Source organism: Brachypodium distachyon, chromosome 4 (assembly GCF_000005505.3).
Source record: "Brachypodium distachyon strain Bd21 chromosome 4, Brachypodium_distachyon_v3.0, whole genome shotgun sequence".
In the NCBI taxonomy this organism is placed as follows: domain Eukaryota; kingdom Viridiplantae; phylum Streptophyta; class Magnoliopsida; order Poales; family Poaceae; genus Brachypodium; species Brachypodium distachyon.
The window spans coordinates 33,407,319-33,421,758 of NC_016134.3; the positions used below are offsets into that span (position 1 = coordinate 33,407,319).

A 14,440-nucleotide genomic window follows, 5' to 3' on the forward strand; every position below is an offset into this window, starting at 1 on the left:
CCAACTATCCATTCACGAAAATATCCGTGGATGCAAAACAATATTCACGTCCATATCACCTGATATCCGGATATTTATAAGTTATCCATATCCATATAATATACTTCCTCCGTTTAATATTAAGTGGCTCAAATTTGTGGCGGATCCAAGATAAATTTTAAGGTGTGGTGGAGTTTACATGGCAAAATATCATATACATAACTATGCGAAAGCTCATTGGTTTACTATATATATATATATATATATATATATATATTACCTTGTGTTCAACAAAATAATAATAATCAAAAAAATAAGATATTGCTGCTCAAAATATCTCAATAGATGAAACTTACGTGGATAACCGATCATCGATTTATAATATATATTAACCGAAAGACCATATAAACTTACGAAGTATTCAATCCGTCCCGAAGTACAAATCCACGTTACTTATCTCGGGACGGAGGGAGTACTTTAATGCAGTAATGAAGATACATTTATCAAGTAGTGGATCAACATGTTAGTAATTTATTTATTTTAATAAATAACGGGTATCCATGGATATCCATGAATCAAATATGATATCCCGTCCGCTTCATGATTTGGCGGGTATCCATGTGTAGATATCCATGAATCGAAAACCCGATCCATATCCGCCATCCACGAAGATGTCCACATTTTAACTTATCTATTGCCATCTCGAGGAGCACAAACGAATACAGGAAACCAAGGACGAGCCAAAGGAAACTCTTGGCAGCGGACTCGGTGGTCTTCGCTCGACGTTTCAAGGTTTTTTTCTCAGACCAGAGGAACTTTGGGAAACTTCGGAGGAAAAAATTCTACAGTAACAAGCTCACGTGGCCGGATGCGCTCCACGAAAATCTGATCGGCCTTTTAAACCGCACACTCAAGAGTCCAGACTCCACTATCTCATTCCAGGTCTTCTCTTCGTCTCGTTTGTCTATTCAGGTCCCCAACAATTCCAAAATTGACATCCACCATATGGCCACCGCCGGCGCCGTCGTTGACAGGCTCCTACGCCGGCTGGCCTCCGATGCGCGCCGATTGGATCTGCCCTCCAACATAGACCAGCACGTGGCTCATGTGTGGCGAACTCTGGCCAGGTTGCAAGATGTGCTCGCAAGCGTGGAGAGATATTTTCGGGTGCGCACTGAGGTGCAGGATTGGATGACGAAGATCAATCAGATTGTCTATCAAATGGAGGATCTCTTGGATGAATTTGAAGACCAAAATTGCATCGAGTCTCAGAGGAGCAGCTGTGTCGCAAAGGTTCGTTTCTCACAACACAACCCCCAAAAGGCTTGCCATTGCCAAGGGCCATCTTCCTTTTGTTCAACCGCCAGTGCAAATTACTAAACTTCCATACGAATTATGGACAGACGGTCCTTACAACACTTCCATGTCAATTTTGAGCCGAAAGTACAACATTTGGTCATTAGTGTCGTGTGCTAACACCTGCTCCTGCAATATATTTCTGCTACCAATGTTGTAATTAATTTTTAGCCGGGTTGTGTTGGACAAGGGTCTTTATTAGAGCATATACTCCCTCCGTCCCAAAATAAGCGACATGGATTTGTATAAGAATCTATACAAATCCACACCACTTATTTTGGGACGGAGGGAGTACATAAGATGGTGATGATTTAGCTGTGTAACACATAGGTTATATCTGCATCATCTTATTTAGTTAAGCTCTCCTTCAACATTGCAGCTTGCAGTTGTGTTGAATTATGATTTCTGGAAATGGATGCTTTTATTGATCATTTGAAAAGATTTTTTGCAGGCCACATCATTTTGTTCCACACGTCCATTTCTCTTGAATAGTACTAGTGCAAATAAAATGAAGGGACTCAGAAGAAGGTTGGATATTTTAGCAAAAGATTCTGTCACTTTCAGATTGATGCAACACTCAAGGCATGATATTGAACAATCTGATAACCAAGAAGAGTTTTACAGATCTGCAATCATTGGAAGAGACAATGACAAAGCAAAATTGAAGGAAGTAATCTTGCAAAATGATGCAGAAACATTGTCCATTGTTCCCATAGTTGGGATTGTGGGTTTGGGGAAAACAGCTCTTGCCAGATTGATATTCCATGACCAGGGAGAAGGGTGGAATTTTGATCTTCGCATTTGGGTTGACTTAAATATGAAATTTGATCTTAAAAATATTTCTGCTGATATAATCTCCCAAGCTATTGAAACAAAAAGAGAAAGAGCCTCAGTGGTTAATACCAGTGTTGAGATTCATGACAATCTCCAATTGCTAAAGAATCATCTGCAGGAGATCCTTCATGACCAAAGTTGTCTGATTGTCTTGGATGGCCTATGTAGCACAGATAAAAACCAGTTAGATGAATTGAAGGACATGCTAAGGGGCACAAAGAAATGCATCAAGGTCTTAGTGACCACCCCCAATGAAATAACTGCAGAATTAATGCACACTGTTCCACCATACATGTTGCTTCCATTGTCTGATGATGACTGTTGGGCAATATTTTCTCAGAAGGCATTTGGGGATGGAGTTGCTGTTAATGCATCCCTAGAAGAAATTGGGAAGCACATTGTGAAAAGATGTGAAGGAATACCTGCTGTAGCTCATTCTCTTGGTTCAGTACTGCACAATCAAGACATGGCTGTCTGGTTAGCTGCAAGGGATGAAGAAATATGGAAATTCGAGAAAAGATATTCCACCAAAATTGAATTGTTTTCATCATTCAATCATATATATGACATGCCCTCAGCACTTAAACTGTGCTTTATATATTTGTCAATATTTCCTAAAGGATCCATTATAGACAAGGAAAAACTTATCTGGCAGTGGATTGCACTTGATATGATCGGATCGAAACATGAAGCTTTGCCTTCTTATGTTCATGGGGAGATGTATATTCAGCACCTTCAATCAATATATTTTCTCCAAGTTCAAAAGACACCTCTGGTAAGCCACTAAATACTTGTTAGGTTGGGAATCTTTATTTCTAGTTTCAAGTATACTGTTAGCAATTTTTATTAGTGTGAAACTTAGTTTCTTTATTTTTAGATAATGGAAGCTTTATTACCCCTGGTCTCTGCATTCAGGATGCATACAGCCTGAAGTCTTACATCTATTGTATTATGGACTAAAAGCACAATGAGGGGTACCGAGGGGAAGCGCCACGGTGATCCACATCATCTAAAATTATTTAGACCATTAAATTTTATATTTAACGGTGAACATTTGGTGAGGGGGTATATTTGATGTGCTAGCAATGAAATATCAAAGTGATTTAAGGGCCATGTAGCCCCACAGTTAGTGGTAAACTAATATTTAAAAAATGATTTAAGGCCTATGTAGACCCACGGTTAGTGGTAAATTTTAACTCCACTACAAATTAACATCGTGTATGAGTGATTGATTGGTTAGCAAACCAATCACTTAATAATCAAACATCGTTAGAGTGTAAAAAATCCACTAGCTAGCTCTCGATGTAAACATTAATTTGAATATCAATAGAATAATCACACAACACTTTGAGCTCATATTATGATTTATTAACACGAAAATTCTACCTAGAAATAAAACTTGGCGCATACACGTGCAAACAACCAATTGAACAGGTTAACATCTGAACTTTAATTTTGTGTACAAATGTGATATAGGTTTGCTATTCTGCAATCCGTTGTTTCCACCTTCAAATGAGCCGTTTCCCTCCTCCCCACGTGGGAAATTTCCTCCGCCCTGTCCCGCCCTGTGGGCAGTGCACTTGTACTGCTAGTGCACTGCACGGCCTGGGAGGTAGTGCACCGCACGTTGCAAGAGTAGTTGTTGGAGCACCGCGCAGCCGCCGGCGTAGTCGCCAGAGCGCCGTCGGTGCACCGCCACCGGTGCACGCAATGCACTTGCGAAATCGATGGCAGATGCCGCGCCGCTCCTCGCCGACGGCGGAATCACGCAGTGCGCCACCGCTCCTCACGTGAGCCGTCAGTGCAGCACGGTCCGACCCCGCACGCGGGCGGCGGCATGATGCTTTGGTGGCAACTACTCCGGCAACATGTGGTGCACTGCCTCCTAGATTTCATTGACAACTGAGATCACTTGATAATCGTTGCTCCTTGAGGATGTTGGTGTTTATGTCCATGCTCTGTTCCCCTCTTGCGATATAACATAGATTCCATCAACATGAGTCTACTGTCTAGATCCTGTGAAGCATGAGCACACCAAGCACATTGGAGTTACCTCTGCTTCTCTTGTCAGACAACATAGGCGTGATCAACATAGGTCGAGAGATCCTGTGAAGCATGAGTACACCAAGCACATTGGAGTTGGTGGATTAGATTGCACCTCCTCATCACATTTCTCTGGAAATTTAGCTAGCCAACTTCTTCGTGAAGGCACAGACTAAAGCACACCACAGCTGCCTCCTCTCTACACTTAGTGTTGCTGAGACACCACCATAGTTGTTCATGCAGATACAGGGTGGTGGTGGTTACCTATGTTGGTATATATTGTAGCTGGTCATATTGGATAAAGCATATTGGATAAAGCGATGTGATTTATGTTCTATTTGTTTTCAGGTTAATGGAACAGAAAACAGAACAGCTCCTACAATACTCTATATGCATAACTTTGCCCATGATTTTGCAATGCATGTTGCCAGCAATGATACTATAATATCAGATGATAGAGACATGATCAGCTATAAAAAGAGGCTCGCTTTCCATTATGCACTGCTGACCAACTACAGAGGACAATCGACATTTTTCAGTCCACTGCTCACTAGGGCAAGGGCATTACATTTCAGGAACACTGAGTCTATAAAGCTTCATACAGAGGCATTTAAATTACTGAAACATTTGCGTGTTTTAAATCTCAGTGGAAGCTGCATTGGAGAAATACCTGCTTCTGTCGGTCATTTGAAGCATCTACGATACCTTGATATTTCTGACTTAAAAATTCAAACATTACCTTCCTCAATGAGTATGCTGACAAAACTTGAGGCATTGGATTTATCAAATACTTCTCTCAGGGAATTACCCTCTTTCATTGGTACTTTACAGAATCTTAAATATTTGAATCTGCAAGGCTGCCACATACTTCAAAACTTGCCTCCAATCCTTGGTCATCTCCGAACACTTGAGCATCTTCGGTTGTCGTGTTGTTATGATGTCAATGAACTAGCTGATTCTCTGTGCAATCTTCAGGGCCTGCGATTTTTAGATTTATCAAGCTGCACTGAGCTCCCACAGTTGCCTCCTTTATTTGGTGATTTAACAAACTTGGAGGATCTAAATTTGTCTGGATGCTTCAGCATCAAGCAGCTACCAGAATCTTTTGGTAACCTTTGTTTTCTTAGGTACCTGAACATATCAAGCTGCTATGAGCTTCTGCAATTGCCTGAATCTCTCGGTAACCTCATGAAGTTGGAAGTTCTTATACTTCGGAGATGTCGCAGACTTCAAAGTCTTCCTCCTTCCTTCTGGAACATTCAGGACCTTCGAATTTTGGATCTAGCTGGTTGTGAGGCACTTCATGTAAGCACTGAGATGTTAACAACCAATTTGCAGTACCTGAATCTGCAGCAGTGCCGAAAGCTGCACACTCAGCCTAACTGCTTCAAGAACTTCACTAAATTGACGTTTTTGAATCTCTCAGAGTGCCACCCAAACACTGATTATCTAAGTCTCCCAGACTGCCTCCCTAACATTGATCATTTTCAATCTCTTGGTTACTTAATCAACTTAGAATATCTGAATCTGTCGCAAACCATCCTCGAGATCCCTGTGTCATTTGAGAGGCTTCAGAAACTGCACACATTGGACCTCACTGGTTGTGTTCTAATGCATCCAACATCTGGTATCCCTCAGATATTGCCAGATATGATAGGTAAAATGACTGGACTTAAATTTGTGTTGACAAAAGATCCGACAATGCTGGCCTTTCTACCTCAACACATCCGGTGCTCTGTTAGCATTGATGAACAGTGCTACATGACAACTGACGAACTTGTTATTCCAGACCTCACAGGAGGGTCCAAGGGCTTAGGTATTGCGGAGAGAGTGAATCTGCAGAAGCATCAGGAGCTTCGTTTCCTTAAACTAGAGTGGATGCCAACATCTCAGTCAGCTGAAGGTAATTTAGTTGACGATGTAGGTGAAGAAGAAGTACTGGAAAAGCTCCAGCCAAACCAGAGTTTAGAGCATTTTGAGCTAGTTGGATATGCAGGTCTTGTGTTCCCTATATGGATGATGGACAACATAATGACCTCACTTCCAAACCTTGTCAGTCTTCATCTATTCCACCTAGAGAACTGCAAAGATTTCCTTCCACTTGGTGAGCTTCGAAATCTACGCTACTTGCATATAAAAGATGTGCCTAACCTCACAGATCTCCAGATGGGTCTTTCTGGTGGGCCGCAGCCTTTCGAGAAATTAACACATCTCACTCTGGAATCATTATTTAACTTAGAAGAGTTATCTGTACTGCTGGTAACCAGCGGCGAGCATCACTTCATGTTTCCAAGTCTCGAAGTGTTGTCCGTGGTATCTTGCAGTAAGCTCATGTTCAAACCATCTCTCCCAAAATGCTTGAAATATGAGATAAGAGAGAGTAACCGTGTTCTGTTATGTGGAGAACCTATTGGACCATCTTCGTCACTACCGGTTCAAATAGAGATAACTGGGTGCAGGATACCGTCCAGTCTATTGCAGTGGATTAGATCCTTGATAACTCTTGAAAAAGCAGTGATTGATGCATGTGTGGGGGAAGATGGTCAAGCAATAACTTCTCTTGGGATCCTAGATATAATGTGCACTGAAGAACAGCTCAGTAGCTACGCCGCTAATGAAATTACGACTGTCAATCCACTGGAAACAATAATCCCAGATGAGTTGACTAAGGTACCTAACCAACACGTGTTATGTTTATTGGTATTTCTCCAGTGTTTCCAGTGAGATACCACTTTAACTTGTTAAATATGTACAGATTGATGCCCCTACTGATACTGGTCACAGCAGATCAACGTTTCAAAGTCGTTTCCCATCGTTCAAGGTCTCTCCTACACATAAAGGTTGTTATTATTTAGAGCAAATGTTATAATTAGTAGTTTAGTACACAACTACACATTACCGAATACAACCCCATTCTCACCCTACCAAGTTTCAATCGGAAACCTCCGTGATGTTATTATGTACAGCGCCCCTCCTTTTTAAAAGTATATTAATATGTTTGTTTTGTTCTGTATTTTCCACCTTTTAAGCTATTATGTCTAGTAATGAAATTGCCATGTGGTACAAATTATTTGGAAGATGTGTAGTGAAAACATTCAGTTACGATTCTTCTATAGTTTGTTGGTGTTACGAACATATTGAACAAGCATAAGTGGCAGCATATTGGAAAGTTTGCGATTGGAGTGGTGGATCCAAGTTGGGCAGTTGGCCACACAATAATAGGAAGAGAACTAGGAAGGCTCAGAAATAGCGCAAAGAATATACCAGGGGTCCAATTTTATTAGAAGAGGTATAATGGATCTCTTGTTTGGAAAGGTAAGGGACACCTAACGCTGATGAGTTAGACGAGTAGTCATGGATTAGTCTAAGTCATATCTGGAACCCTTTTTCTGATAAGAAATAACTGGCACCCTCATTAGAGCAACAACTCAACTAGCAGGCTATTTGTGCGACTTGCCAACTGACCACCTATTAACTGCTGCTAATAGATGTTCTATAGGGTTTGGGGTAATGCAAAAAAATGTATTATCCAGTTGCTACCTCATGCACGTTATGTTTGCAGCAACCCATGTTTTTTTACACCAACTATTTCAATTTGTTACAGTTTTTTTTCTCGAAAATGGAATCTTTTATTGATCTCAATGCTATGTCAAGCGATACAACCACAGAGTATCAAAAATTGTTACAGTTGACACATGTTGCTATAGAAATTTTGGTACAACCTTAGCGTTTAACCTAGTGATAGACTCATAGTCTAGGGCTCTCAGCAGCCTGTCTTTTATTTTCCATGTTCCCTGAAGGGGCAGGAGAACTTCTAGGCTTCTAGGTCTACAAGACGTCAGTGCTACCATTCTAAGAAAGCATGAGAAACCTATACTGTAAATCAGGAAAAAGTTCCAGATTTTTTCGACTTTATTGACACAAGATAAATATATCACGACACGAGTTCAGATTAAAAAATGACCTACATATTGATAAAAACAATAACTTCTTCTCCAAATATTAACTTCTTTCATGACTTCTCGGCTAATATTTTCACTTTAGAGTATGTCTTTTTGTTTGGTGATGTAGGTTGAACTATGATGTAAAATTGTTTCATGATATATTGATGTTGTGTTAGTGTTGTCTACCTGTCTAGATTCTTTGGGCTTTTTTCATGACATTTTTTTAATTAATTTTCACTAATTAGTAGAATGGTAACAACCCAATGCCTTGTAACATTAGAACTGCTCCCCTTATGGTTATGGATGCGGTTACTAAATCGTGCACGTGTCCCAATGCAGGCAGTTGTTGAACTGTAAATTAAACTACCGAAGTATTTCTGAAGTCAATGCCTGGCCTCAATATACTGGCTGTTCCAGCATTAGGAACTCAAATAAACCCTTGTTTCCAGTTCTAATTATCATTTCCATTGTTTACACCACTTAAATGAATCCCTGTACACGGCAAAATTCATATTCCAACATCCATTATGATGAACCGAACCCAACATCATACTTACCAGCATGAAACACAAAGTATATGTGAACAAAAACTGCTACTCCCTCCGTCCAACAAAAGATGTCTCAAGTTTGTTAAAATTTGGATGTATCTAGACATGACTTAGTGTATAGATGCATTCAAATTTTGTCAAAGTTGAGACATCCTTTGTTGGACGGAGGAAGTAACATATATCTTCCCTTTTGATTAATTTTCCTATTACTGTGCAGAACTATTGGCTTCCATTAGCTTCAGCGGCTCTGGGTCTACAACCTCGGAAGATCTGTCCACAATTAGTAGCAGCTCCTTCTTTCTTGAGTCACGAAATCATACTATCTTCACCTTTGAGGAATTGAAGATTGCCACAAGAAACTTCAGTCCTTCCAATTGTGTCTGGGAGGATTCTTCTGCAATGGTTTACAAGGGGACTCTTAATGAAAAAATGAAGCCATCAAGGAGCAGCAGTTTTCTGGTGGTTGCTGTCAAGAAGTTCAAGCCTGAGAGCATATGCTGGCCTGAAACTTCAAAGGTAATTGTCCTCTAGTTTTGGACTTTTGGCTAATCTTCTAGTATGTACAATATTTCTCTTTTCATTTGAAGATTGGGTTTTCTAACATCACAATTCTAACTGGCTGTCGACTCATGAGAATTACTTAGTGCCAAAGGAGATTTTGGGGATGGTATCTATGTGAAGGACAATTCTGTGTAAGTTGCCGAAGTGAACTGGCACTTCACCCTGCGCTGTCTTTCTCGCCCTCCCCCTCTGTCCCTCCCTGTTGTGCAGTCTAGCAGCAGGATGTCCGAACAGAGGAAGATCGGTAGTCCTTTAGGCAGTACTATTGCATTAGGAAATCTATAATTGAAGAGTTCATTAGGAGTATGTATTGTGTTAGGAAGGTCAAGGTTCTAAGTGTCCAGTGTCCACCATATAAGGATGTCATGTATCTAGGTTTGGGACAAGCAATAAGACTCTCAGATAAGAATCAATCTATTATCTCCAAGTTATTCTATAGTCTCAACCTCCCTGGAGCCACTCTGTCTGCCTATCACTTCAGCATGGTCCATCCCCACCCCCCCCCCCCCCCCTCCCCTTCCCTCTCAGCGCAGCTCACTGGCAGTGCCCGAGCTTCCCGGCATGTGCTGTTGCCAACCCCTATCCGGCTATCCTAATCCGTGAATCGTTTCTAGCCAGCATATGCAATGGCTATTCTGCCAGTGGCGATACTAACACTGGCTGTTAAGCTGCGATGCAAGTGCAATGGAGGTGAGGAAAATGCTTTCGTTTGCTTACCGATGCTTCAAAACAAAGGATCTGAAACATGAGACAGGGTGTTCTTGTTACACAAGAGGCAGCACCATCCAGTCGAGCCTGTGGTGGCACAGATCAAGGCCGGCAACCAAGAAGATCAAGGGGAGCTGTTGCAAATGTTGCCGTGCTCTCTAATGGATTTGGTGGAGGTGTTGCATGGAGCAAAGGCAGTGTGGATGGAGTGACGGTTGCCGGAGAGTGGATTTTTTGCCGCGCGGGTAGGTACCTCGACTATCTGGCTGTTAAAATCGCAGTGGAAACATGCTGATACGCGTGACTCGCGGACAGACTGCATTATGCGCCCTGGAACAGTGATGCATCCCTGCGACCATAGGCTGGACAGCAGTCGACGTAGGCTTCTTTGCATCCTGTACGGGACTTGTACTCAGTGGACTAGTATTAAAAACTGGACCGGACCGGCAGTTGGATCGGAAAAAACAGGAACCGACACCTCTGCGCGGTCTGTTAAGCGGAGAAGACCGGCCAAGGAACTGAACCGGAAAAATGACCATCGGCCAAAGGATGGCTCTGTACTAAAACAAGGAGCTCACCTTACTTATTCCTTTATTTTGGTGCTAAAATAATTCCAATTTCTTAATTTCCGGTTCAGCTATTGAACCGAGTGAACCAGCGGTTGGACCGGTGAACTAGTGAACCGACAGCCTCACCGGTCCAGTTTTTAAAACTAGGCTCAGTGGAGCAGTATTAGAGTACTATTCTTGACCGTGACTGAGTCCTGTCAGCACACTCTTCCTTTTCTTCTTCTTTCTTTTCAATGTGATAATCTTCTTGATTATTCATTGTACATTGGATATTGTCTTTGGACTTTTTTAATATATTTGCACTAGATCATTTACCGGACAGAAATTCGAGAGACAACTTCTGGAGAGTATTGTGTGCTTGTTTACTGATAGTTCCAATAGTCAATCGACACCATGCTCAAAACACTCCAATCTCTAGTGATGAACTGTTCATCAGTACAGTAATGAAATATTCCCTCCGATTCATTACAAAAGTGTCGCCCATTTTGTACTAAGTTAGTACAAATTTTGTACTAAATGGATGACACTTTTTATGGACCGGAGGGAGTAATTCAGCGAGAAACACTGACAAAACAATGGAAAATAACAATAAAATGATTTAATAAAAGAATACGATGAAAACGGATAAATACAATGAAATTATCCAATGAAAAACATAGTGGGAAAGGACTGAAAATTATATTTAGATATCATAGTAGGAAACATTGAAGAAACATAGTTGAAAACATTGAAGAAGCATAGTCAAGAAATCATTGAAGAATGCCATGAAATATCAGTGCATAAACCATTGTGAAAAACAACGAGTTATTAGTCATTATATGGAAAAATAAACATTGAACTCGGAGTAAAAGGATGGAGAGAATTCCATATTTGCCACTCAAATTTTGCTCATATGCCCAAATGCCACTCAGAATTTTCTTGTTTCAAATTTGCCACTCAAAATTTGCATAGGGTACAAATATGCCACTACCGTTATTTGACCATTAAGTAAAAGATGAAAAGACAATTTTACCCCTAGATATTGCGTTGATTTTCCTTTCACAATAAAATACTCCATCCGTCTCATTTTATTTGTCGTTTTAGTTAGTCTAAATACCAAAGCACATGATTATTGCAACGGCTGAAATGGGAGATTGATTTTGTTGTAATTAACCTCACGCCCTGGCCTGCACTTCACGCCGTCTCAAAAAAAGTAATTAGGCACTGCTGTAAAAAAAAGGTAATTAGACAGTAGGTAAAGGGATTCCTGCTCCTGGAAACCGATATCAGTATTGCCCAATACGACACTTATTATGGGGAAAAATAAAATGAGATGGATGGAGTATTTCGTTGTAAAGGAAAAATCAACATACTATTTAGGGTCAAGATTGTCTTTTAATTTCTTATTTAACGGTCAACTAGAAGTCAACTAACGGTAGTTGCATATTTGTACCCCACATAAAATTTGAGTGGCAAATTTGGAACAAGGAAATTCTGAGTGGCATTTGGGCATATGAGCAAATTTTGAGTGGCAAATATGGAATTCTCTCAAAAGGATATTGTCTATAGTAGGGCGATGGGACACCCAAAGTCTGGAAGCTCGTTGGCTCTTGAGTGAACAATGCCCTATAGAGGGCTAGTATGCTTACTGTTGCAGCGGCCTCACCTCTCTTCTGAATGCTGCTTTCATTGCGGGTGTTAAGATACCCCATCTAGCCATCTCACCTAAAAAACCGATCTGACAGGAAGAGGAGATATGATGATACACTTAACACACCTCCCCCCCCCCCCCCGCCTCACATCCGAAGTGGACATGGAAAAAAGAAGCTCCCCTCACGCCCGACGTGGGCGTGGATAATTAATTGGGAGATTGCGGGGGGATTGAGACTCAAACTTGAGACCTTTGGCTCTGACACCATGTTAAGATATCCCATCTAGCCATCTCACCTAAAAAAAGACCGATCTAATAGGAAGAGGAGATATGATACACTTAACAGCGGGAACCATTGGGTGTCCCAAGGAACACACACGGCCCGGATAGCTGGGTATCTCAACACACCGTAGCAACACAGACTTTCCCACGGTTGCAGTAACGAGCGTATGACTGGTTTGGGTCAGTTTCTGGTTGGTGTTGGCAAGTGTTGTGGCACAAAATTCGTAAACAACACATACATGGCTAGAATAGATGATTAGCAATATTAGATTTTGATTTGGTAACCCCTGTCAATGACATCATTTTGACACACACATACCATCCAATAGATTAAGGGCTTTCCTGTTTATTACATGGTGTTCTCAGCAGACTTGATATTTTTACTACAAAATATGCATTTCTCATTTTGTACAATTTGTGGCACATTTGATTTGACTCAGATTAACAGTTACTGCTATACACTATTGACTTACAGTTAACTGTTTGCTTTGAATGTAGAATGAGATGGATATTTTTGGAAGAATTTCACACCCAAACCTTGTCAAACTCTTAGGCTACTGCTTGGAGGACAACAACACAGCCCTTGTATACGAGTTCATGGCAAGGGGGAGCTTGCAGAATCACCTCTTTCGGAGTGAGTCTTTCATCAGATGAACTTCCAAGGATAACAATATCTTGAATTGTTCTTTCTGTCAAGCTGCTTTATTTCTTGGCACTTATATATAACCACATGTTTTTGACTTGTGTTGATATGTGATTCTTTAGGAGAAACGAAGCATCTATCTTGGAGTCTCAGGGTCAATATTCTTATTGGGGCAGCTCGTGGCCTTGCCTTCCTTCACTCACTAGAAAGACCAATCATCCACGGAGACTTTAAGGCCTCAAAAATCCTATTAGATTCGGTAGAACCCCAACCCCATATGTGCGATGAACGTTAAACTATATTGTAGATTTCTGACAGCGACCCTTTCTTGTTTAGAACTATAATGCAAAGCTCTCGGGTCTTGGAGCCGCGAAGGATGGCCTGTATGGTGGGCCATCACATTTAACAGCACGAGTCGTGGGCACATATGCGTATGCACCTCCAGAATATGTAGCAACAGGTATATTTATTGATGAATCTCTTATGCTTGTAAGTACAATCAGCAATAATATAGTATTTGATTCTCAGTACTAACAAAGCATCGCAATCATGAACTAGGGCGCCTGTATGTGAAGAGTGATGTCTATAACTTTGGAGTTGTGCTCCTGGAGATGCTCTCTGGTCTGAGAGCGATCGACCCAAGCCGCCCCACCGGGATGCTCAGCTTGGTGGATTGGGCGAAACCGTACCTGTCTGACAGGAGAAGGCTACATAGGGTAATAGATCCTCGTCTTGCGGGGGAGTACTCATCCAGAGGAGCCCTGCAGGCTTCACAGCTCGCACTCAGCTGCCTTCGTAATGAACATAGTTTACGTCCATCAATGAATGAAGTCGTGGATGTTCTCGAGAGTATAGGCTTCATGGATACCAAAAGAACGGGGCTGAAGCACATCTTCTTGCTACCGAAAGCCCCCGGGGCACTCTTTGCTGGGGTGCGCTCTAGGGGATCGAGTTCCATGAATTGATTCTGGTTTGAAGATTGTACAGTTAGGCAACAGTTTCTGTTGTAATGACGAAACCTGGCCTCGAATGTGGTCTCCATGATACTATATGTTTTGATTGATCAGTATGTTTTGCACCCATCTGTGATTGTAACCTGAACCTTTTTTTTTCCGCACAATTGTAACCTGAATCTGATTGCTGTAGGAAGAAAGTGCAGCTTGCCAAGCAACGGCTAGAACTTTCCTAGCTTGAGTTCCAAACGTACTGTTTTGGAATTATGCCTTAGAATTGCTTTTATTGGGTTATGAATACGAATCGGTTTACCCACTTGTAACTTGGTTCCAAAATATGATTATGCATCCGTTTTGCACAATTTTGTGCACGTAGTATATTAAGTCTAG

General features: G+C 41.3%; 1 protein-coding gene across 1 annotated transcript; it reads left to right on the forward strand.

Annotated features, from left to right (window-relative positions):
- Nucleotides 1–894: 894 nt before the first annotated feature.
- Nucleotides 895–14,366, forward strand: LOC100836991 (probable LRR receptor-like serine/threonine-protein kinase At1g34110). The gene is made up of 9 exons (XM_003576375.4): nt 895–1,272; nt 1,787–2,944; nt 4,561–6,882; nt 6,968–7,052; nt 8,922–9,220; nt 12,953–13,088; nt 13,220–13,356; nt 13,434–13,557; nt 13,656–14,366. The coding sequence occupies exons 1-9, from the start codon at nt 985–987 to the stop codon at nt 14,060–14,062; spliced, it is 4,956 nt and encodes a 1,651-aa protein (XP_003576423.1). The 5' UTR covers nt 895–984; the 3' UTR covers nt 14,063–14,366.
- Nucleotides 14,367–14,440: the final 74 nt, after the last annotated feature.